This window comes from Thamnophis elegans, chromosome Z, assembly GCF_009769535.1.
Source record: "Thamnophis elegans isolate rThaEle1 chromosome Z, rThaEle1.pri, whole genome shotgun sequence".
Taxonomy (NCBI): domain Eukaryota; kingdom Metazoa; phylum Chordata; class Lepidosauria; order Squamata; family Colubridae; genus Thamnophis; species Thamnophis elegans.
The window spans coordinates 116,352,938-116,378,927 of record NC_045558.1 but is presented as its reverse complement, the minus strand read 5'-3'; the positions used below and the strand labels follow the sequence as shown (position 1 = coordinate 116,378,927).

The window sequence follows — 25,990 nt, the reverse complement described above, 5'->3', positions numbered from 1 at the left end:
TGATTCTTTTATGGAATGTGGTATGAAGTTTAGAAATCCAATGAATGAATTTGATGCTATACAAATAGCTGCAAAAAAACTTAAGAAAGAAAAATAAGCAACTGTCCAGACAAAACTGAAACACCAACAGCACTGCCTATGTTAACAGCAGTAGTATCAGAATATAAAGACACTTCTATTGTGAAAGAAGAGGAAACTATTTTCTCAGTAACAATAAAGCTGTTGCCTTCTCCACCCTCAGTATTGTTCTTGACATCTTCAGGAGTTTCAGAAACATTAAAATAATAAACATGGGCCTTGAAACAGCCCCATTAATAGTGATAATTTAGAATGGTTAGTGATTACAAGACACTGCATTGTGAGAAGAGGAACAGAAAATTGGGACAAAAATCCTGGTATTTTGCCCTGGTATTTTTGGTCCTGGTATTTTTTAATCCTTTTATTTATATTTAAGTTTGTATATCTATCAATGTTAATATGTGTACAGGGACAGTTTATAATGTAAAATGCATTGATTCTACATTAGGTTTAGGTTTAGATTTATTGGACTTAATATGCCGCCCTTCTCCCAAAGGACTCAGGGCGGCGTACAACATAAAAACACATATTACAAATGTTAAAAGAAACATTAAAAAGAATATCCAAAAAATCCAATAGACATTTACAATAAGATTTAGAAATTAAATTAAAAATAACAATTAAAATTAATAATTTATTTTATTCAGGCCAGGCCGGCTTACTGGAAAAGCCAACTTTTTAGGGCACGCCGGAAGCAACAGAGGTCGGGAATTATGTGAAGCTCCGGGGGCAGCACATTCCAGAGGGAAGGCGCTCCCACAGAGAAGGCTCTCCCCCTGGGGGGTCGCCAGCCGACACTGCCTGGCCAACGGCACCTTGAGAAGGCCAACTCTGTGGGATCATACTGGACGGTGGGAGGCTACCGGTGGCAGTAGGTGGTCTCGCATGGGCCTAAGCCATGGAGCGCTTTAAAGATCATAATTAACACTTTGAATCTCACCCGGAAAACAACCGGCAACCAGTGCATGCCGCCTAAAAAGGGTGTAACATGGGAGCACATAGGTAACCCCATGACAACCCGCGCAGCAGCATTCTGGACCAGCTGAAGCCTCCGGGTACTCTTCAAGGGCAGCCCCATGTAGAGAGTGTTACAGTAGTCCAGGTGAGAAAGGACAAGGGTGTGAGTGACCGTGCACAGGGCATCCCGATCCAGGAAGGGGTGCAACTAGCGTACCAGGCGAACCTGGTAAAAGGCTCCCCTGGTCACGGCCGTCAGGTGTTCTTCTAAACTAAGCCGCATATCCAGGAGGACCACCGCCACTCAGTCTGGGAGGGATTGAGCTTGAGCCTGTTTGTCCCATCCAGATCCGTACAGCCTCCAGGCATCAGAACATCACATCGAGGGCATCATTTGGGTGGTTAGGGGTAGAGATGAAAAGTTGGGTATCATCAGCATATTTATTATACCGTACCCCAAAACCACAGATGATCTCACCCAGCGGTTTCATGTATATGTTGAATAGGAGGGGTGGGAGAATCAACCCCTGGGGCACCCCACAAGTGAGGCACCTCGGTGTCGATCTCTGCCCTCCAGTCAACACGAACTGTGATTGATCTGACAGGTAGGAGGAGAACCACTGTAAAACGGTGCCCCACATTTTCAACCCCCTGAGTTGTCGCAGTAGGATACCATGGTTGATGGTATCGAAAGCCGCCGAGAGGTCTAATAGGAGCAGGACAGAGGAACAACCCCTGTCCCAGGTCCGCCAGAGATCATCAACCAACACGACCAATGCTGTCTCTGTGCTGTACCCAGGCCTGAAACCTGACTGAAATGGATCCAGATAGGCAGCTTCGTCCAGGTACTGGGGAAGCTGATGTGCTACCATGCTCTCAACAATCTTCGCTACAAAGCAAAGGTTGGAGACCGGACGATAGTTTGTTAAAGAGGCTGGCTCCAGGGAAAGCTTCTTAAGGAGGGACTTCACCACTGCCTCCTTCAAGGCAGTGGGAAAGAACCCCTCTCTCAATGAAGCATTGGTAATCACCTGGAACCAGCCTCGTGTCACCTCCCAGGAAGCTGAAACTAACCAAGAGGGACACGGGTCCAGCACACAAGTGGCAGCACCGAGTCTCCCCATAATCCTGTCCATGCCCTCAGGAGTCACAGGGTCAAACTCATCCCAGATACTTTCCACAAGATTCATCCCCGTCGACTCGTCCGTATCTACCCAGTCAGATTCCAAGCCTGTCCGAATCTGAGCGATTTTATCCTGCAGATACTGAACAAATTCCTCAGCCCTACCCTGCAAGGGGTCTTTCCCAGTTCCTTGATTAAGTAAGAACGGGTCACCCTAAACAGGGGAGCTGGGCAGTTATCTGCGGACGCGCTAAGAGCGGAAAAATGTTGCCATTTTGCCGCTTTTATCGCCACTAAGTAGGATTTAATATGAATTCTTACTAGTGTTCGGTCGGATTCGGACCGGCTGGCTCTCCAATCACTCTCTAACCGTCTTTTCTGGTGTTTCATCTCCTGGAACTCCTCGGTAAACCAGGGAGCTACCTGGGATCGGCACTGGGTCATAGGCCACAAAGGCACAATGCAGTCCAAGGCTCCAGTAGCCGCCCCATCCCAGGCTTCTGCTAGGGTTTCGGTCGAACTGTGAGCAAAGGATTCAGGAAAAGTTCCAAGCTTCATCAGGAACCTTTCAGGGTCCATCCTGCGCGTGGAGGGAGGGATCCATCTAATCGGTTCCACATCCCTGCGGCGAGAGGTGGCAGTATGGAAGTCAAGCCTAAGGAGGAAATGATCCTCCTTAGTTAATTAATTAATTAACATTAATTCATTATGTTTGTTTTATGGTTTTATTGATTTTACCTACTTTTAATTAGGGCTATTGTGGAAGTTTTAGTTATTTTCTGTATGTTTAGTAAACCTCTGAAAGTAATATTTGACTGTGGTAGGATATAAATGTAATATAAATTTAAAAATCGATGTCTGTAATTCAGTGACAGTTAAAGCTGGCATTTCTCCAGGTATGCTAGACAATAATCCCCTTCATCCCCATGGCACAGCTATTCACTATATAAACTGGATCTGGTGGTAGTTCTAATAAAAAAAAACTGTTTGAGGAGTCTGAACTGCATAGATAAATCTGAGGTTTATTACCAAAAGTTGCAATTACTTTCTAGCAATTACTTCCTGGATATGCTTATGGTAAGTTGTTAGAAACAAGACATTTCACTTCCCAGACTTCTTTTTCTTTTATAATTTAACACTGAACTATCCTTTAAGGAAGGTTAATCTTAATCCTTAAATTTAATATTGATGGAAGATTTACCATTATCTTTCCTTTTACGTTTCCTTGAAAATATTTTTGTGTAGTTCAGTAAAGACTGTGATTTCCAGGTATGCCACTACTTCCCTCATGTTCTTCAGCGTTCCTGGTTTGGCTTTTTATTTTATTTTTTTACAATCCACTATGTGAATGTGCGATCTAAGCTCCCAATTTAGACTGACACTTTCTGAGTACTTTTTGTTTTTTGTTTTTCCCCCTGGACAAATGCATTAGCTCAGTTGAATTACCATGGCAATCAGTTATCAAGGAAATTGTCCAGCGGGTGTTGAATTTCATTACAGTATTTTACATAGGCTTTACTGACATTAGACTTATTATCTAGATGTCTGGAACTGATATGATATGATCCTGATGTTTTTAGAAAACATTGTCTATTTTGTCCAGTATTCAAGTAAGAAATACTGTAGCATTCCCCCTCAAAAATTATGCTTCAGTTTCCACAGCAACATAAACAGGGAACACTTTTCAAAAAGTTGACTTTCCAAAATTCATATGGACATTTATGTACATCTTAAAATATACCTAAAAATATAGTTGATATGTTACTTCAGAATTTCAGGCATATCCCTTATAACACTATTCTATATTCATCATGTTAAGGCCTAATATGGTTGGTATAATCTTGGCCTAGCATGCTGACTTCAGCGTTGTTATCTGAAACTATGACTTATGCATGCCATGTGAATTCAAATATACAGTTATTGGCTGGGTTTATAAAACCCACTGAACCACATTTGTTTTAGCTTCCCAAATACTGCTAAGATCCAGGAAGCAACATGGAATCCCAAATAATGAGCAACAACAGGCTGATTCAGGACAGCAGTCTCTCCAGTCTCTGCTCGCTCAATGAAAACAGGATGTTTGGGGTGCAGGAGTGGAATAATGAACCAGATTTTAGGAAGAGGGGGAAGAAGGTGGCAAGGATGAAATGCATGATGCATACTATTGAAATGCTCCTTAGTTAAGTAGCTGGCAGATCAGCAGGGGCATATTTTGGTCTCTTGGCTTGCATTTGGCAAGGGCGGGGGGTGGGGGGAGACAAATCTGCAGAAGCTGAGCAGCTAACCCAAACTACATCATTTTTGTTGGAATACCTGAAGAGGTCTGGTAGGATTCTCTCTGGGAAGCATATGATATGTGCTAGGGGATTCCAGTGTGTACAAAATATCTCTCCAGAGCAGGTTGGCAATCATTAAAGGAGCAATAGCAATTGTTCAGGAAGAGCTGACGTAGCATGAAAAAGAGAGATCACATACTGAATTGGAATTACATCAGTAGGAAGGGGCAATAAAGGGGGATAACTCCAAAACCATCCCATATGGACAGACATGCAAGAAAGTATTCTGTCCAATGAAGATGTAAGTCAGATAGAGAACACCCCTAAAAGAGAAGCAGGACCCATCCCATACCTACATTAAGTTTCACATGGAAGGTAGTGCCAACCTGTCTTGGACTGGGAGTGAGTGAGCTGTGAGAGGCTCATCTTAGCTGTGAGGGAGTTGCAGAAGCTATTAGGAAGCAACGGCCCACATGATTTTGTGTGAACCTCGGTATGCACATGTATCACCTTTCCTGCGGGAACTGCATTGGTGCCAATTTGCTTCCGGGTACAATTCAGGTGCTGGTTGTCATTTTTAAAGCCCTTCCATGGCTTGGGACCAGGTTATCTGCTGATCACATCTACCCTACCCACTAAACTGGGAAGGCAAGGAATGTTGTGGGTCCCGTCCTCTTAGGAGATACATCAGGTGGGAAGAAGGGCCTTCTATGTGGTAGCTCCTTCCCTCTGGAACATCTCCTGAGATTAGACTGACCTCCACTGTAACACCCCTTTGGAACTCCCTGAAGACATGGTTCTATCAGAAGCCTTGGGAACCCAGAGCAGGATGGAGCCTATTAAATGGCTACTATGCGTATTGTCGCTGGGATTTGGGGTTATTATTTTATTATTTTTCTTTTTATTATTTTTATTTATTTTATATGGTAATTTTACATTCCTGTAAGTTTCCTTGAATCGCCATGTGTGAGTAGGCAGCAATATAAACTTTCTAAATAAAAGTAAAGATAAATATATCTACAAGGCAGGAGAGACAGTATATGCCAGCCTGGTTTAATGGTTAAGGTGGTGGCCTAGAAAGCAGTAGACTCTGAGTTCTAATCCCTCCTTAGGCATGAAAAACCAGCTGGGTGACTTTGGGCCAATCTCTCTCTCCATCTCTCAGTTCAACACAACTCATAGAGTTGTTATGGGGAAAAAGAGAGTGTTAGGTATGTTTTCCACCTTCAGTTCTGTGTGCGTGTATGTATATGCACATATGTACATATACATACACATACACTATACATAAAACCATCAATGTGTTAAATTAGACATTTATAGAATGTCTAGAAAGCCTATAGAATGCCAAAACTGGGACATCAAATCATGAAATTTCAGACATTTCCTAGGGATTCTATGAAATCTCAAAAGGCAAACCAATAAAGTATAAAATACTCCCACTAAAATGCTATTGTAGCTTTCCTTGTGGAAGCAAGGCCAATACTCATCTTTTTATTCTGTTTTTTTAGTAAGAAAGTTCTGTCCTATATTTTATTTTGCATTTCTTCTTTTTTATCATATACATCTTTTCAATAAAGGGCTAGGGTTAGGATTAGTCTCTAACCCTTTTTATGATTGTCATTTCATACTTTGCCTAAATAGTTCTTACCATTCTGCATAATGCCTATGCATTTATAGGTAGTCTTCAACTTATGACCACAATTGAGCTCAAAATTTATTTTGCTAAGTGAGACTTTTGTTAAGTGAATTTAGCCCTATTTTACAATCTTTCTTGCCATATTTGTTAAATGAATCACTGCAGTTGTCAAGTTAGTAGCACAGTTGTTAAGTGATTCTGGCTTCCCCATTGACTTTGCTTGACAGAAGGTCACAAAAAGGGATAATATGACCCTCGGGCACTGAACCATCATAAATATGAGTCATTTGCCATCTGAATTTTGACCACTTGACCATGGGGATGTCACAAGAGTCATATGTCTGAAAAACGTCATTAGTCTCTTTTTTTCAGTGTCACTGTAACTTTGAACGGTCACTAAACAAACAAAGTCAAGGATTACCTATTTATAGAATACCTAGGGAAAGTACACACAGTATAGCATTTTAAAATAACAGACATTTCCTAGGCATTCTATATATACAGTTCAAGCTTTCCACACTTTGCTAGTATATCTCTGTCTCTGTCTGCATGACTCTCTCTCAGACAGCCACACACTTAAAAAAAATTCTTTTGGCAGTAATGGCACTATGGCAGGTGCTGATATTCAGCTGCAGTGGCAGCTGTTCTGCCTCAGGTGTCAATGCAAGATTGTATCCAAGTGAAACTACAACTGGCAGATGGGGAGCCAGAGCACAGATCTTAGCTCATATCACTATCATATTCCCACCTGTATACCGTAGATTATCCAAAGAGGGTCTCCTTGCATTTCCCTGTTATTGGTGTAGAGATCTCAAGAGGAAGATGGGTGACTACTCTCTCCCTACATAAATTCTGGATGGAAGGCAGGTTTCTAATGCTCTTCCATGGCCATTGAGTTGTGCTCCATGGCACTGCTATACTCCTGCTATACCATCTCCTTATAATTTCTCCCTCGCACAATTGGCCCTGGCTTTCACCTCCCCCCCCCCCCGCCCCAATGACTGATTGGTTCTGGATGTTATGCTGAACACTGACATTATTTGATTTGATTTGATTTGATTTGAAGTTTATTTGTATGCTGCCCTTTTCCCTGGAGGGACTCAGGGCGGCTCACAACCAAAAAGGGAGGGGGGAGACAAACTTATCAGAACATACGGGATAGTCCTTGACTTATGACCACAATTGAGCCAAAAATATATGTTGAGACATTTGTTAAGTGAATTTTGCCCCATTTTACAACCATTCTTGCCACAGTTATTAAGTTAATAACTGCAGTTGTTAAGTTAGTAACACAGTCGTCTGGCTTCCTTATTGACTTTGCTTATCAGAAGTTTGCAAAAGGTGATCTCATAACTCAGGGACACTGTGACTGCCATAAATATCAGCCAGGTGTCAAACATCTGAATTTTGACCATGTGATATATGCTGTGTGTGTGTGTGTGTGTGTGTGTGTTGCAGTGGTCATAAGTGTGATCATTTTTTGTCACTTTTTTCAGTGCAGTTGTAATTTTTTTCCTTCAAGTTTTTTTATTTTTTTAATAAAAATGTCAAATTAATGCGTGAACAGTGGCGCCATACATTCCAGTATGAACAAAACTAATCAAATTAAAATTATTACACGTTCAATCAACATAAAATTCCTATAACAATATAGATCTATATTTGTTTACAGTCTATCATTATTCAATTATTCCATCTATTTCTCATTATTAATTTCATTTTATCAAATAGAAATGTAATACATTTATATTCCCTTTATTTCTATTTCTTACTCTAGCTTTTCATCCTATATTAAAAAGCTTTTTCTTTCATTCCTGTCTCTTCTAGTCATGTTACCTGTCTACAAAAAGAGAAGAGCCATTGTAAATTTGAACGTCACTAAATGAACTGTTCTAATCGAGGACTGTATGTTCCTGTCAAGACCAAACTGTGACTAATAAGTGGGCTCTCGAACTGAGGCATGAATCATAAAAAAGTGGGAGGGAAAAAGAATAGATAGATGGCAAGGTTTGGAACTAGCTGCCAAACCTATTTTTGGTGTGGAAATTCCACAATATAGGTTGACAGAAGGCTTTCCTTAGACAAAGCACTCTGCATATGCTCAAGAATCGCACATAAACGCTTCCAGCCTTAGCATTAGAACAACCCCGTTGAACGGCGTGGCGTTTACTGTACTTCCTCGTTACCATTCGGGGAATTGCGAAAGGCGGGGAGTTCCGCATGTGCCGTTGCCCGAGCAACCGAAGCAAGACGCTCACCACCAAAGAACATCCCTACTCCCTCCGCGTCCTACGAGCATTCGTCAATCTACGTCACGGGCCGCCATGGTAACGACTTGGACGCAGCCTCCAACGGAGAGGGACAGCTTACGTTAACAGAGCCTCTGAATTTCCCGTGACCCTTCTAGCCGCAGGTCCATTTACTCTCTATGATAAAGCTCGTTCTTTTCATCGCTTCGGCCTTTTCCTCCTCCGGAGTTGATGACGAAGACGGAAATGAAAACAGGAAAACAATTGGCACAGACGACAAAAAACAACAACACACACACACACACACACACAGAAACCCGGAAGCGGAAATAGTGGAAGAAAGCCAGGGAGAGTGAGAGAGGGGAGACAGACAAACCCTTTCTCTTGGAAGGAACCCAAGGCCGGGATGGTGAGTGACAGATGCGCCCAGCCGAATCGGGGCCCCTTTTCTTTTTCCCGCTCGCGCGGAGACCTTCCCTCCCCACACTTCAGCTCCCCTGTCCGCCTTGAGAGCAGACTCGTCTTCTATCCCTGTCCTCCCTCGAGTGGGAAGCCTTGGGTTGCGGAGTCCAGGATCTGGAGGTGGGGAAGGGGGGTGTCTTTTACTTCGCAGCCTTCGCAGGTACGGCGGTGAGGCTCGTCGACCAAGCGGCTCCTTGCTTCCCACCAACGGCGCTCGGAAGGCCGCGCGGGCAAGTTCTGAAGAAGCGCAGCAGCGTGTCGCCAAGCGGGGCTTTTCCCGTCAGCAGGAGCGTGACGAGAAAGGAGCCACGTTATGTGAATCGGTTCACTCCGATGTAGGAGGTCTTTACGGAGTGTAACGCCCCGCCTTTGAAATGCATCTGACAAGCAACTCCCGCGTTTCCAGTCTGCACACAAATGCTTGCAGAAAAATAAGCTGGTTCCGCTCCAATATCTTTAACTGGTTTTGTTGCTTCCTCTGTCAATTTTTGCTTTAGTGCCTAAACCACAGAAAAAGTACACCATCTCACCATCTTTTGCTTTTCATGAGTTGGTGGGGGGGAGGAGCCCTGTATTTTAATGGCATTTCTAGGTCCTGGGTTATATGCCTAAAAGATACTGCCATAGCAAATTTTCAGTTGTAGGACCTTTTTCTATATAGGACCATCCCACAATATTTATTTTGTTCTTCATTAGCTACATTTTTTCCTACTTATGCTGATCCATGTTCAAAGAAATGCACATTTCAAGGATGATTCAGCATGTTTGCTGAACTGGATAGTATTTACGCTCATTTTAAAAATGAGAAGTCTAGAGAATAGATTATAAAATAGTTCAGGTACTATCAAATCTAATCAATTATTCTTGTCCTGCCTTAGCCATGAAAGCTGGCTCGGTAACCTGGGGCCATTGATGCTCTCTCTCAGCCCAACCTACCTCATAGGATTGTTGTGGGGAAAAATAGCAGGAAGCAGTTTTAGGTATGTTTTCTGCTTTGAGTTACTTATATAAAAATAATGATGAGATGAAAATAAATAAAGTGACCTAGGTGTTTCCTAAGAGAGAACAGAGATAAGCATGTTCTCTTTTGTGAGACCACAAAATTTTGACTAGTCTCAAAGAACATGGGAAGATTTAATTGCATAATTATAGAATAGCTTTTGAGAATTAGCTATTCTGTAGAAAGAGTTAAGTTCTTGCATGAAATATTTACAAATGTATGCTTTACCAAATGAGTTGATAGTTGAGGTTATAGAGTTCCTTTTTTGAGGTTTTGACATTTTGGAAATGCAAATAGGTCACTGGTTTGAAAAGACATGTCAAGACTGAAAACTCGCTCCATGTAAAACATAAAACATAAAACGTTTTTCCCTTGATATACAGGTGCTCTGTGTAAAAATGATTTCAAGCTTGGGAAATACTATAGTAAGAACTGTACTGCATATGTTCATGAGGTAAGCATAGTTTTTTGTTTTATCTATTTTAGGGGATGGTTCACTAAATCTTAAATTTGTTATCATTTCAACAGATAACAGATATTTAGATTTGCAGAAGAAGTATAATTTTCAGGAGTATGCATTCCTTATCAAAAATACTGTGTCTTGCAAATTAAGATCACCCTCTAATGTACTTCGTCTCTGTATTCTTTCGACGTCTCAATATCCAGCAAAGGATTGTTCATCCAATGGAAACTTGCCAATGTACTGCAATTTATATTTTACCAATCTTTGTTTATTCCCTGAGACTGTATTAATTATACAGAAGCCTGGTGGTTCAGTCTTAATAATAAGATTTATCACACCATTGTGACTTAATCATCTCCTCATCCATACAATAAATATAGGGTGACACTTGGCTTACTGATTCAATCTGATAATTTATTTTGTCTAGAAAATAATATTTAGCTTTCAAGTGCTTATTTTAGCTAGTCCAGTTATCTAGGCAACATGCTTCTGCCACCCCAAAATGTGCAAGCTCGATGTCATTTTTTATGCAATTGTTCCTACCTTGTTTCCACTGTTTCTTCAATTATGTTTCTGATAGAAAAATGGCTTTCTTCATTATGCCCTTTTAAAAAAATAATCTGACTCTTCTATTATTTTGGTTTTTAAGAGTGGTATCTTAATCCTTTAAGCAGGTGTGAAAGGCTCAAAAGTGTAAAGAGTTAGCAGCTATAGTTATCAGTCAAACAAACACAAAACAACACACACATCCTCTGTTGATTAATAAGAAACATGCATAAAAAGGAAATGGTTGGTTCATAAAAAATCCTTGAAAGACATTATTTATGTAGATGGTTTCTACTATAAAACTTATAATAACTTCTGTTTCTCCCTCTTCAGGTCACAAAACCACTGATACTAATAGCAACTTAATCCTGGCACTGGATGTATTGTTACCTAGTCCCACCTGGGTGATCATGAACGGAAGCGCAGTGCCATTGTCACCAGTTGGTGGAGGGATGGTGGGAGAACCTGCCTCTCTCCCCTCCTTTGGTTGGCGGGAATTCTGCGAAGTCCATGCTCGTGCTGCTGCAGTTGATTTTGCCCGTCGTTTCCGGACCTTCCTTGGTGAGAACCCCCAGTTTGCCACCCCAGGAGCCGAAGCTGCTTTCTCACACCGCTTTGCAGAGCACTTCCTAGAACATTTTGAGGCTGAGGTGAGCCGGGCTTACACCAGTGACTCGCCACCCCGCTGTGACATTGCTCCTTTCACTGGTTGTTCTTCTGCACGGGACCTCTCTGAGACCTGCAGTGACTCCTCGGTGGCTTCCCCTGTTGAACCTCCATTGGGCCCACCCTCTGGCCTCTCTAGCAGCCAGTCCCGCAGCTCGGAAGATGTTTCTGCTGTGGCAACCATTACTGCTACGAAGCCAAAGCTGAAGAAGCGCTTTTCTTTGCGCAGTGTTAGCCGCAGTGTCCGAGGTAGCGTACGTGGCATTCTTCAGTGGAAGACCTCGGCTGAATCATCCTCTGGTGGCAGAGATGGGACACCCACTGGAGCCAACAGTAATTCTAATTCTTCAGGTGGTGGTGACTCAGACCGTTGGACTCACCGATTTGAACGTCTTCGGCTCAATAAAGCCTCTCCAACCACTCTCAGAGTCGAACTGGCTAGTGTGCGCCGGGAAGGCCTACTGAACTACATTGTGGCTGATGATGGGTCAGGCGGGGGCAGTAGGACACGCTGGCAGAAATGCCGTCTTCTCCTGCGCAAAGCAGGGAAGGGAGAAGGGGAGGGTTACCTGTTGGAGTTCTACATACCACCAAAGGTGAGCAATGAGTCATTGTGTTCAGGCAAGAGAAAAGTTGTGGGGAAAAGTCAAAAACTTGGGATTCCTAATTTAAGCATTGACAGTCTTTTTTTTCTACCCCAACCATCAGGCAACAAAGCCACGGGTCAGCATTGCTTGTTCCTGTGTAATGGATGTGCGGACAACAACTCCACTGGAGATGCCAGACAAAGAGAACACTTTTGTGCTGAAGGTCAGAAAAAGATTGATGGGGTAGAGTTAAGATTTGGTAATAATTGAAACAGTAGTAGTTATATATCTATAGCCAAGGGATGCGTAGAATTGAATCTCCTCTTCTGTTGAATCAGAATCCATCACTAACATCTGGCTGGAGTTTGTTTTTAGCAGTTGTCTGCTTCTTGCCTGTTGCATTTTCATTTAGAGAAAATTGATGGTCCTTTCTGGCCTCCCTCTCTAGCAATGTTTCCTACAATTGGCAGTGGTGATATTTCTGAGCAGATATACTCCTTCCAAACTTTTTTATGTCTTTGGGAGGAGAGAATCCATCTATTTTTATATAAAATGACTTCTTAAACAATGTGCTGGAGAATATGCATGTTGGAGAAAGGGATTTGGGTTCTCAGTGATTCTTAAATTTAAAACCATTGGGAATTCAAGCAGATAACCACAAACACATCTAGCAAAGAATTCAAAGCTGAATGAGGGGATGGGTAATCAGCTGCTAAAAGATCTTTTCAGTTGCTGATATTGATTGTTGGAGCCCTTCTACCAAAAGCCAGAGAGAAGGTTCTTGATATTTTTTGTGTGTATGTAATCACCTTGATAGGAACAGATGGATTAAGCCCTTGGATTTGAATTGTGCTTATGTGCATGCATGATACCTGAAAATGTATTTATTTATTTTTATTTATTAAATTTTTATGCTACCTGTCTCTCCTGAAAAATAAGTCTGGGTAGTTTGCAAGGTATAAAACAAATAAAAACAATTAAAACATTAAAACTACACAGATTGAAATATTATTGAAAGCTGTACTAAAGCCAAAGCTGAGAGAGGTAGGAAATGAATGGGATGGGGATCAGATCTTCTGATGTTTTTCAAGTCCACCCTCACTGATATGAGTTCATCATTTCAGAGGGAAATGGGGCTTTAGAATAAAATCCATCCTATAGTGTTGTATATTTATTATTTCCCCCCCCCCTTCCTCCAAGCTGTCAAGTTCCTTGGAGTACATCCTTGAGACTGTTGACTCACTGCAGATGCGATCATGGTTGGCTGACATTCAGGAATGCATGGGCCTGGGGTAAGTTAACCTAAGCATCAAAGAAGGCCACAACTCAGTGGTGGAATACATAGTTTATAGGTTTAAAGTCCCAGATTCAGTCAACAAGTAAAGAGAGAAAAGTTATATGGCCTAATAAAAACTTGATGGACTGAGACTTTCTCTCTGAGAAGTAGCTGGTTCTGTACAATAGACCAGGTGTGAAAAATGTGTAACTGTTCAGAAGTTTAGACAACAGCTCTATCATTTCTCATTATTGGCAATGCTGGCTTGGTCTTTTCTCCACAGATTGGGATATAATAAATAATGATTCATTACCCAGTTTTATATGAAGCAGTTTCTCATGACAGCTTATAGAAGGAAGATTAGGGTAAGAGAGACAGAGAACAGATATGCAGGTATTAACAACAATATTTACTTTACCTTAATTGAACAGTGGTGCAACCCTGAGGTTTGGATGGCTGTGGAACAGGTACATGATTCTTACTCCTTTAAACAAGCAATTGGATAAGAGCTTGACTTTTTGCTTCCAACAGAAAAAGCTAATTCCTCCAGAAAATTCACAGATAGGGTTTAATGGTATAGGAAAAATGTTGTGTGGCAAGTGCTGTGTGGTGGCAAAAATTAAAAGTTGTCTGGTGGCCCCTTTTCTAACTAATATCATTTATTAAAAGGCATAAGCATTTGTGAGCTTCAGCTCACTTTTTCAGGTGCATAGTGTGATTTGATTGATATAATAAAAGGTAGAATCTTTCTTTGTAACATCAAATGGTTAGATATATGTGATCTTGGACTATGAAAACATTGCTAATGATACTTGTCTCCACAGAGAAAGTACTGATAGCCTGGAGCAGCCATGCATGAACCACTCAGATAGCATGCCCAGCCGGGAACTTCCCCTGGTGCCAAGTGAGAGCAATGAACAGCTCAGCCAAGGTGTGTATGCGATGCAATGTATACCCAGACTGTTATGCCTTTTTGATCTCTTGATAAAGACAAAAAGGCTTTCCAATGATTTTTGTGTGTGCAGGCAATCTGTTTGCAATAGAATACAGGTAATCCTTGAGTTACAACAGTTCACTTAGCACCCATTTGAAGTTATGACATAACCCCCCCACCCCACCCTGGGTCCCACCGCAAGTATTAACAACATAGTCCAAAGTTAAGAACGTTGCAGCACCATGGCAATCATTCACACTTAGGCCTGTGGAGACTCACTTACCTTATGACGATCCAGCGAGCCGTCGGTTCTTTTACCTGCTTCAGTGCATTTGCGGAGAACAGAGACCTGAAGTAGTATAGTACTAGATCTTGTACAGTACTTTTCCTTTTCACTTTAAATAGTTTTATTAATTTATAATATGACATATAAAGACAATACAAAAGCAAATATTAGGGAATTAGGAAAGGAAAAATGGATAGTGGGGGAAAGTAAGGGAAAAATAAAAAAAGGCATTGGTGCAATAAAATAAGGCATTAAGATCTACTCTCAACTTTTTAACTTTTTTTTTTTTAATAGCAATAGCAGTAGACTTATATACCGCTTCATAGGGCTTTCAGCCCTCTCTAAGCGGTTTACAGAGAGTCAGCATATTGCCCCCAACAATCTGGGTCCTCATTTTACCCACCTCGGAAGGATGGAAGGCTGAGTCAACCCTGAGCCGGTGAGATTTGAACCGCTGAACTGCTGATCTAGCAGTAGCCTGCAGTGCTGCATTTAACCACTGCGCCACCTTGGCTCTTAAACTTTTTCATAATAATAAAAAATAGTAATTTATGTAACAACAAATCTAACTAATTGGTAAAACCCAAACTCGAAGTTTGTTTTTTTCCACCTCAAGCATAAAGTCCAGAAGTGGTTCTCAAGTAGAAATGAAGTTATTTGTATTTTTTCTTTAATCAAAACAGTCAATTTAGCCATCTCAGTTAACTCCATCAATTTTTGTAGCCATTCATCCATTGTGGGGATCGAAGTGACCTTCCATTTCTGTGCATAGCGTGGTCTTGCTATTGTCAACATATATAACATCAGAGTTCTGAATTTTTTTCCAAGCCTTGTTCCATTAAACCCAAAAGAAAAGTTTCTGGTTTTCTTTCTATATTCACTTTAAGAATTTTCTGTACTGAGATATGAATCCTATTCCAGTATAGGTTTGCTTTATCACATGTCCACCATAAATGATAAAAAGTCCCTTCCTTACATTTACATTTCCAACATTAATTTGAGGTACCTTTATGCATTCTTGACAATTTATCTGGAGTTAAATACTAATGATACATCAACTTATAGACATTTTTAAAAATTATAATTTAATGTAAAGTTTAAATCTTTATTCCATATATTCTTCCATTGTTCAAGCATTACATATATCAATGGTGGGTTATGACCAGTACGCTCTGGTACGGGTGTACCGGTGCATGCCAGGAGCACCAGTTACCGTTCTGGTACGGTGCTCCGGAGGGGCCCGCCTGCGCTCCTTACTGGTATTTGAAGTTTTTGGGGCTTCCACGCACATGCACGAAGCAAACGCCGCTTGCACGATGCTCCGCTGAGCAGCTGGAGCATCAGAGGCATCATGGAGCATCGTGGGCAATAAGTATGCATGCGCGCACTGTGCGCGTTCATGTGGTGGATGCACGGCCCCATTGCACCGTACCGTAACCCACCACTCCATTATATGGAAAATTCCTTGCCCACTGAATCATACAATGCTTTACATGTTCACTTTCCAGATTTAAATTCAATAACACTTTATTGATTTTAGCAATAATATGCTCATCACTACCATACAGTAGAATATCTAGTTCATTTTTAACGAAGTTAAACCCATAATTCTTTTTATCTAATTTAAGTCTTTCTTTCAGTTGTAAATATGTAAACCAATGGCAAGCACTGCAGTATTTTAAGCCTCTGTTCTCTGTGAACTGAGCCCTGTACAAGATCCACAGAAAAAGGCTTTGCAAACGGAGAGGCCTTCCCTCTGTTTGCAAAACCTTTTGCCACGGATCTGGTACAGGCCTTCGTTCATAGAGAACAGAGGCTAAAGTACTGTAGTGCAAGATCTTGGCCCTCAGAAGCTTCCAGTCTGAAAAGTACTTGCAAGCCGATGGGAGGCTTGAAGCAATCCGATTTAGCAATAGCAATAGCAATAGCAGTAGACTTATATACCGCTTCATAGGCCTTTCAGGCCTCTCTAAGCGGTTTACAGAGAGTCAGCATATTGCCCCCAACAATCTGGGTCCTCATTTTACCCACCTCGGAAGGATGGAAGGCTGAGTCAACCCTGAGCCGGTGAGATTTGAACCGCTGACCTGCTGATCTAGCAGTAGCCTGCAGTGCTGCATTTAACCACTGCGCCACCTTGGCCCTTTTGCTGCCCCAAAGTCTTACCGGTTTGCAAATACTTTTCGCACCGAGACTGCAAAGAGGCAAAGAAACTGTGGCAGAGAGGCTGGAGAGCTCACTAGATCTTCACAAGGTAACTGACCCAGTATGGCGGGGGAGGGGGGGTGGAGCAATGATGGGAACCCCAGGAGAGGGAGCATGAGATATCTCAGGGGTTGGGATAGGCTTTGGGTGGTCTGAAGCAGGTGGTCTGTTCCATCGTTACCACCCACCACCCCCATGGCTTTCTCCACCCTGAGATAACTCATGTGCACTTAACTAGCCACACATTTTGTGGGTGAAAGGAGGGAGTGATCACATTTGTTTTATGTGATTCACTCCAATGAATCCTCGGGCTATGAATGTAATTGGCAGGCTCCATAATTTTGTAACTCAAGGATTACCTGTATGCTGCAGAATGCTTCTCTCAAAGACAACATTCTCTGAAAAGCTCTATCATGCAATACCTTAGTCAGCAGGCATAGAAGTACTACCATATATACTTACAAAGAAGCCAAGAATTGTAGGTGCTAAACCCCCATCCTCCACATGCTCATTGAATTCCACTTATAAGGTAATACAACTTTTTTGTGTATATCCCAATTATACGTGTATAAGCCCATCTACAGATAAGCTGATCCTCAATTTTTTAACCAATATGGATGAAGAATGGATAATGTGTAAATTATCTTAAACAGAGGAAGTATTATAATAGCATTCTGAGGCTTCTGTCTAGATCAGTTAACCAGCTACACTAAGCAAAGATACCAGCTAATAGAAATTTGTCTTAAACCATTTAAATATTGGATGAAATTTCAGGGTTTTTAAACAAGAAAAATTTTCTAAATTGTTTAAAAAGTAGGTGGAATCATCATGGGGCATGACTGTCAAATCAGAACTGGGGAGACCAGAGTTCAAATCCCAGGCAAGATAAGAAGCTGATTGCGTGACCTTTAGTCAGTAAATCTCAACTGAATCTTTGTACTTTATAGGATACTGTGGCAATCCAGCAATAACTGATTGCCAGTAAAATTTATTTAGCTTTTTTTTTAACACATTAAACCAAAACCAGCTTTCAGGCACAAACTACCCATTCAAGATAAACACATGAAAAATAATGTAAATTAGTATTAAATCCAGGATTTGATATTTATGAAAAGAAAACCAAGTAAAACTTAGATAAACACTACTAATTTCCCAAGAAAAATAGGTAAAGATTTAAAAAACCATGCCTGAAATCAAGCTTACTGTTCAACAATATAGAAGTGCTTTTCTGTAGTTGTCTTCTGCAGTGTATGTTCAACTTCGAATCAAGCCTACAACTGTAGAGTTTCCTGATGGTCTCCCAGCCAAGTAATTGACTCTGTCCTTACTTAACTTTTTTCAGAATCTGTCAAGGTCAGCTAGGTGCTTCTGTTTGCTGTAGATTAGGAACAACGGAAATGAGCACAAAGCATGTGCTCTCTTGAGGAGATGGCAAAGATACTTCCTCCTTTGCGGTTTAGGTACAGTTATGAACTTTGGAAGAGGAAATGACCTGGTTTTAAGAAGTTGGAACAGGATTCATAGGATTCACTTAACAACCATGTTACTAATTTAGCAACTGTAGTGATTCACTTAACAAATGTGGCAAGAAAAGTCGTAAAATGCAGCAAAATTCATTTAACAAATTTCTCACTTAGAAACATAAATTTTGGGCTCAATTGTGTTGTAAGTTGAGGACTACCTGTAGTTCTTATCTTACTACTACAGCTGAGACCAGAATTCGTGTTGCTACGCAAGGCGATTGTTAAGGAGTTATGTCGAATTTTATCACCTTTCTTTTGCTACAGTTGATAAATAATCACTGCAATTATTAAATGACTCACACAGTCATTAAGTGAATCTTGCTTCTTCCATTGACTTTACTTGTTGAAAGCTGGCTAGGAAGGCTGCAAATGGTGATCACATGACCCCGGGAGGCTGCAAGTGGGCTCAATACAGGCTGATTGCCAAGCACCTAAAGTCTGATCCCATTACAGTCATTGTAAGTGCAAAAACCAATTGTAAGTTGTTGTTTTTTTTGCTGCCGTTGCACTTGAACAGTCACTAAACTGTTGTAAGTTGAGGATATCTATATAAGAGAGAGAAAAGAAATATAAGGCAGTAGCATGGATTGAGAAGGAAGATTTTTATCTCTGACTGAAAAGCATAAAGGAGTTATAGGCATTCAGAAAGTCCAAGAAAGGGCCTATACTTGTTTTAGAAGGAGCCCAAAACACTAACAGAGAAGATACATAGGGAAATAAGAAGAAAACTATCAATATAAGCAGAAATAGCTTCTAGAGCAACAGTCCCCAATCTTTCTGGCTCTTCGAACCGATGGTGGTGAAAGCGGGGGAAGGGGGAGAAGGGATGGTTTCGCACACGTTCCCACTGCTTGTGCAATTAGAGCTTCACATGCTCGCAAGCCACTTTGCGGTCTGGTTCCCAATGGGCCACGAACCGCGTCTGGGTTGCGGATTTGGAGTTGTGGACCTCTGTTCTCTGTTCTTTTTGTGTATGTACTCTTCAACCATTTTTAAACTGGCTGAAATATCTTGGCCTGAAATGTTTGGTCTCCATTGCCAATATTCAGTATTTCTTGTCTGTTTCAATCAGGGTGGATTTGATTTAAATCAAGTCGATTTAAATCATAATTTAAATCACTAGTAAAAAGGCTTGATTTAAATCAAGTCGATTTAAATCATGATTTAAATCACTAGTAAAAAGGCTTGATTTAAATCAACTCGATTTAAATCATAATTTTTAAAGAGCGACTGTCATCTCTGTCCTGCAGCGGCTCCTCCTCTGACCCCTGTTGACTCACCGACAGTCTCATTCACTTTAGTGGGACGGCTGGTGATGCAGCAGTGACACAACCAGGTGAGAGATGTGCAGGCAGCAGATGAGTGGATGCCTGCTAATAGGTGCTGCCATGATGGATCCGAAATAACTGGTGCTCTTTAATATTGTATGTATATGCTGCTTAGAAGGTTTCACTTTCATTTTTACTGCTTGCCCTTCCTCCTCATACTTAGAGCCTGGCAGTACAGATGGATTTCTCTTCAAACAATCATACAGTTTGTAGTGTATATAGATTTGTAAAACAATGGGATAAAGAAATATTTTTGAACTTTGTTTTATGATTTATCTCATGATTACTATGAAATTGTGAATTCAGTAATGCAGTGAATGTTATCTCAGCTTGCAGATTCATTGAATGAGTTTACCAAAAATATAAATATTGCAGAATATACAATCTCATGCTATATAACTAAGTTCTATTTCATGCTGAATAAACTAAATTATTAATGTATCTTAAATAGAAAACTATATTTAAATAGATTTTTTACTCCAAAAGCAATTTATTAAAATAAATTTGATAAAAAAATTAAAATCCAATTTAAATTTTAAAAAATGATTTAAGCCAAAAATATCTGATTTTGAAATTTTGTTTTTTTTAAAAAAATCATCGATTTTTATCCACTCTGGTTTCAACTCACTGTAATCATGAATAGAGTGGAATAGAATGGAAACTTTATTGTCACTTTAAATGTGCACTAATCAGAATACATTAAAATGATTTTTGTTACGTACATCCCTCAAAAGATAACCATTATGCGTATACCCACTTACAAACGCATATATGACACAGAGAAACATCACAGTCTCGCTCGAATGTGTACATGGTGAAAAAAAGAATCCTGTGAGTTTGTGAGACGGATAGCATAAGGAACAAAGCTGCTACAGAATCTAGTAGCCCTGTTGTAAATACTTCGAAACCTCCTCCCAGAGGGGAGCAACAGAAAGAGACCGTGAAGTGAGTGTGTGGGGTCTGTAATGATGCTTTGAGCTCAAAGCATATACTGCTTATAAGTAGAATCCTGAATAATGGGAAGCAGGCTTCCTATTATTTTGATTTTCCAGCTGAGCCCAGCTTGTAATGTTTCCTTTCCAGGTGCCTACGGTGGACTAATGGAACGCCCCTCAGCCTCTATGTCTCCCAGCTCAGTCTCTATTGCTGCCTCACACTTTGACTCAATGGAGCTGCCTCCTCCTCCTCAGTTGCTGCCTCGGGTGCCAGTCAATGAAGGACAATTTTCCACTGGCTTCCTCCATACAACTTTCCCCGAAACCCCTGAAACCACAGGTAATGCTCTGAAGTGGGATGAATTGGTGCTTGGTCTAGATTTGAGGAGGGCCAGAGGACTCCCCTCGCCTCCTTGCTGGAGCTCCTATTGGGGATGGCATAATGGTGGAGGATTAGTTGACAATCCCTATAAACAAGCCCAAAGTGGGCAGGTTTTGTATCACTTAGCCTGAACTTTCTTTTTCTGAGATAACCTCTGAAATTGCATGCCGCCCGGTTAAGGTTTCTCTTGGATCACCCAGCTTCAGCATCATCTTGGGTTGAATGTTGTGGAAACAAGATCCAGATTCCTCTAAGTGAGCTTTGGCTGCCTTCTGTTGTTTTTCTCCTTGCTCAGGTTCCTTCCTCTTCCAAGGTGAACCCGACCCAGGTGGAGGTAGTCTTGGTGACACTGAACACCCACTCTCTGAATATCCATGGTTCCATGGCACCCTGTCACGTCTCAAGGCCGCCCAGCTGGTGTTGGCAGGAGGAGCAAACAGCCATGGCGTCTTCTTAGTGCGTCAAAGTGAGACACGGCGGGGTGAATACGTCCTGACCTTCAATTTTCAAGGGAAAGCCAAGGTGAGTGCAGCGGGGGTGGCAGAGAATCTATCAAATGGTGCTTGTTTTATTTATTTATTAGATTTCTTTGCCTCCCATCTTGCCTCAAGACTTGAGGCTTTGGGACAAGATAGGCTGGATTCTGGTTCAGGAGTAGTTTCCTACCCAACTTTCTTTTCCTACTCCTAGCATCTGCGCCTCTCCCTGAATGAAGAAGGGCAGTGCCGTGTTCAGCATCTCTGGTTCCAGACTATTTTTGACATGCTGGAGCATTTCCGGGTCCACCCCATCCCCCTCGAATCAGGGGGCTCCAGTGATGTGACGCTTGTCAGCTACGTGGTTGCTTCACAAAGGCTGCATGGTGAGTGTAGGATGAAGTGGGTCTGTGGGGTGGAAATAGCATAGACATTATTGCTAGTCCATATCATGCTCCATCTCCCTGCATATTTTTCCATTGTCATTCCAGTCTGCCCCTCCCTTGTTGCCCCACTCCTTATCCATCAGTCTTTCCCAGCCCAGGCATGCATATAGCAGGAGGGAGGATAAACCTGTTCACCCCCATGTTCGCTGCTCCCTCTCTTCCTCATCCCCAATCCCTATTTCTGATGTGGGCATCTCTGTCACAGGCCGGGACCGGGCTGGGAGCCGAGCGCCAGTGTCTGGGTTCAGTGGGGACCCCGACTCGCCCCCCAACCTCATCTCCATCCTTGCTGCTGCCTCCGCGGGTGACTGCGTGTAAGTGTGCAATAGGTACCTCAGGAGGAAGGCAGAGATATGACCGTGTGTGTGCGTGTGTCACGGCCCCTACGCCATAGCCATCGCTATCCATGGGTCATGTGAATGCACTGTCTACGCCATCCACCGTGTCTGAGACCAGGAGGCAGGGAAGAGATTTCAGGGGCTTCTGGCATTTCCAGGTAGGATTAAGAAAGGCTTCTGTACAGAATCCTGAAGAGTCACTAATAGGTTCTGTAACTGAATGGAACCATAATCTGGTTTGGCATAAGGCAGCTGCTGGTATTCTGCAGAGAAAGATCTTAGAGCTAATGTTTCAATTATCATTTGGACAACTCCTTTTATAATTTAATTCAATTGTATTAGATATAGCAGAACTGTGCAGAAAATACTCACTTGTGATGGACAGCCCAAAGTTAAAGATTATCTACCCAAACTTCAAATAATAATACTGCTGCCTCTTTTACTCCCCTCTTCTGGAAATTTACTTATTCAGGTGGCTGAAACAATTTTGACACCCCCTCCCCTCACCTTCCATGTAACATGAAGAATACTATTTATTAAACCAGTTTTCCACCAACCAGATCGTTCAAGGCAGTTTGGGTTAGACTGTTTTCGTCATTTGCTTGGTATTAATGAGAGTTATAATCCAAGACATCAAATGAATTCTAGGTTGAAAAAAAAATGAATAGAATACAATACAATCAAGAATCATGATACAACAGTGATAGTCATAGGTTACTAAATAAGCAATCAAATCATACTAGGAAACCAACAATATAAATCATAGAGTTTCAAGCAACAAGGTTATAGTCATAAGTAGGAGAAGATTGGTAATAGGAAGGATGAGAATAATAATAATAGTTTTAGTAAATAGTTTGACAACGTTGTGGGAATTAGTTGTTTAGCAGAGAGATGACATTTGGGAAAAAACTGTCCTTGTGTCTAGTGCCTATTTGCATCATCTTTCGATCTATTAAGAGCCGTGGTGGCACAGTGTTTAGACTGCAATACTTCAGGCTACTTCTGATCACTGGCTGACAGCAGTTTGGCAGATAGAATCTCACCAGACTCAAGGTTGACTCAGCCTTCCATCCTTATGATGTGGATAAAATGAGGACCCAGATTGTTGGGGACAATGTGCTGACTCTGTAAATTGCTTAGACAGGCTGTAAAACATTGTGAAACGGTATGTAAGTCTAATTGCTATTGCTATCGTTCAGTAGGCAAATTGTAAGGAGTCTAACAGCAGATCTGTGATGGTTTTCAGGTGGGCCAGCACTAGCCTTACAAAGGTTTTCATAACCACAGATGTTAGAGCAACTGACTGATGTCATTCAGTTCCTTGATAGAAGGTTTCTTCAGCACTGGGATCATAGAAGAATGTTTGAAGCAAGAAGGAACATAGCACATCTCTAGTGATTTATTAAAGATTCGGGTGAAGATTCGGGCCAGTTGGTCAGCACAAGCTTTTAAGCAAGAAAGAGTTATCTTTATTTTAAAAATTATTAGGGCAACCAAGAGTGAAAAAATGGCCAGCATGATTGCTTTAACTTTTGTCCCCACTATGAAGCACAGGAAGGTGTCCATAATTGAAAAGTCTTATGGCTCCCAAATACGTTATAGAAATAAGGTAGGTACTGTATATTGCATAGGTATTGTCTCATAGAGGAGAAAAAAGAAAAATACAACATGTTTCTAAAATAGCACATGACATTTGTAATGGAGTTAGAACATTTATGCTCATTAAAAAATATCAGTTTTCCCAGCTTTAAACAGTAGAATATTCAGCATATTAGGACAAAAGAAATAATTATGGTTTCACCTGGTATATGTAGCCTTTCCTTAAAGTAGTGTAGTGAATTAATTATCTAATATTGCCATTATAAAATACATGAAGAATCTCTTCAAATTTTAGAAGTATTTGAAATTCTCTCTTAATTGGAAAATCATGTCCTAATGCTCACATTTCACAGTATGTTGCCAATATTCTGTGAGAAGTGTATAGAGCATTCCTTCCCAACTTTATCAACTTCAAGAAGTATGAATTGCAACTACCAGAATTCCTCAGCCAGATAGTTATGGAATTCTGGGAGTTGAAGTCCACACCTGTTAAAGTTGCTGAGGTTGACACATGCTAGGATAGAGTAATGGAAAGGAATTTCAATGCTGCATTTATCATGCCTCCCATCTCTCCATAATTATCTATCTTTTTCTATTAATATTTGGAATTGCAGTCTCTGAATGGTGTCAAATAAGAAAAAAAATCTAAAACATTACAATAGCCTAGAATTTCACCTTGTTGAATGATAGTTCCAAGAGCTTTATATGCTTAAAATGCACTCACTGACAGTAAAAACACCTAAAATTAAATAGGTAAGATTCTTTTGAGTAGGTAATATCCCTAATAATAATTCAGTTCAAACAATTTCTGGCCCACATAGGTTCTGGCTTAAGTAAACCTGATTCTAAGGATAGAGTTCAAAACATAATGCGCCCATTTTTGCACATGTGTAAAACTGACGTACTTTTGTGCATGTGCAAAGTGTGAAGTTCAGTATAATCAGTTTACACAAGGTTCCTGAATTGGAACCTGCCTAACCAAAGGATTGCCTGCAAATGATTTAAGCTGACTTTATGCAGAAGCACAATGTTTTATGCCAATTTTGCATATTATAATGGATTATAGAAAATATCTATTTTGGTATAGCTTTTTAAAAATGTGCTTTCAACAATAATAACCTGATTTTATTCAGGGGCTACTGCAAAACGCAAGTTTTAGAAACCAAATCAATACAGTAAAACCATTTCCAAACAAATCCTGAAGAAGGGGTCCTTAATGCTCTCTGAACTTGCTTGTTTTCTTGCAGACGTTTCATTATCCAAAGTAGGTAACATCAACAATGCTAGTTACCTAGTTTAGGTAATCAAATGTCAGCAAGAACACAAGCTCAGAGAGCATCAAGGACTCCTCATGTCAAACATTCTCCTTTATTAATTCCTGAATGATTGCATTTGACAAGCATTGGGTACCACAACATAGTTGATGCTAAATCTGTTCATGAAGAGTATCTTGCTGAAATAATACTGGCTCTCATTGTTTATTCCCTCTTCCTGCCTTAACCCAGACCATCTCTCTCTCTCTCTTTCTCTCTGTCCGTCTGTCTCTTCTCTCCCTCTACAGAGCCGAGCATCTCTCGTAACCTGCCACTGCCACCTCCTCTCCCTCCAGCCCGGCCACCTCATGCTCCTCTGGACCATGGATTGCCGGAATCTAAAGGGCAGACTGAAGAGGAAGTCCAGATGGAGCCAGAGGTGGATGAGGGAGCATCTGTGAGAGTTGGGGGATCCCTTCCTCTGTCAGAGGAGTCAGAAGGGCGAGCCAGGGCTGTGAACAATCAGTACTCATTTGTTTGAACCCAGTGGTTATGAGGGGGAAAAAACCATAAGGGAACAAGCCCTTTTACTCTAACCATTACTATATGGAAGTTCTGATGCTGACCATAGGTACCAGATGGGCTTGAATACCCAACAGACTTCTAGACTTTCCTTGAGAAATCTTTGAGGTGGGGATGGAAGTCATCCCCTCAGTTCTTCCTGCCCTCTTTCCCTGGGTATGGAGCGAGCCTCACTTTTGCTTACCCCCTCTCCCCAACCGATCTAGGTACATGACCCTCTTGGGGTTCTACTATTTGCTTTCAACCCCTTAGTCTGCACTACTTTGGTCTTGTTTGGGTTGTTGAGAAATTGGTCTGTCCTTTCCCTCTTTCCTCCTCCTCTTTCTCCTCGTACCCCCTCCCTTTCTTCAAGCCTCTGCAGTTGGATAGTCCACAAGAAAC

General features: G+C 41.2%; 1 protein-coding gene across 2 annotated transcripts; it reads left to right on the top strand.

Annotated features, from left to right (window-relative positions):
- Positions 1–7,880: 7,880 nt before the first annotated feature.
- On the top strand, positions 7,881–25,436 carry SH2B1 (SH2B adaptor protein 1). Of its 2 annotated transcripts, XM_032235795.1 has the most exons (12): positions 7,881–8,731; positions 9,663–9,764; positions 10,168–10,238; positions 11,127–12,055; positions 12,168–12,269; positions 13,247–13,338; positions 14,147–14,253; positions 20,682–20,873; positions 21,211–21,437; positions 21,606–21,777; positions 22,043–22,151; positions 25,336–25,436. In XM_032235795.1, the coding sequence occupies exons 4-12, from the start codon at positions 11,204–11,206 to the stop codon at positions 25,352–25,354; spliced, it is 1,872 nt and encodes a 623-aa protein (XP_032091686.1). In that variant the 5' UTR covers positions 7,881–8,731; positions 9,663–9,764; positions 10,168–10,238; positions 11,127–11,203; the 3' UTR covers positions 25,355–25,436. The 2 variants fall into 2 exon arrangements, with proteins under 2 accessions (XP_032091686.1, XP_032091687.1); XM_032235796.1 differs by lacking the exon at positions 9,663–9,764.
- Positions 25,437–25,990: the final 554 nt, after the last annotated feature.

Excerpts from the sequence above, each read along its gene's own strand:
- SH2B1 (XM_032235796.1), top strand. The coding sequence starts at position 11,204 with ATGAACGGAAGCGCAGTGCCATTGTCACCAGTTGGTGGAGGGATGGTG. Across the intron at positions 13,339-14,146 it reads CAGGAATGCATGGGCCTGGG|AGAAAGTACTGATAGCCTGG; the intron begins GTAAGTTAACCT and ends TTGTCTCCACAG. Across the intron at positions 20,874-21,210 it reads CGAAACCCCTGAAACCACAG|GTTCCTTCCTCTTCCAAGGT; the intron begins GTAATGCTCTGA and ends CTCCTTGCTCAG.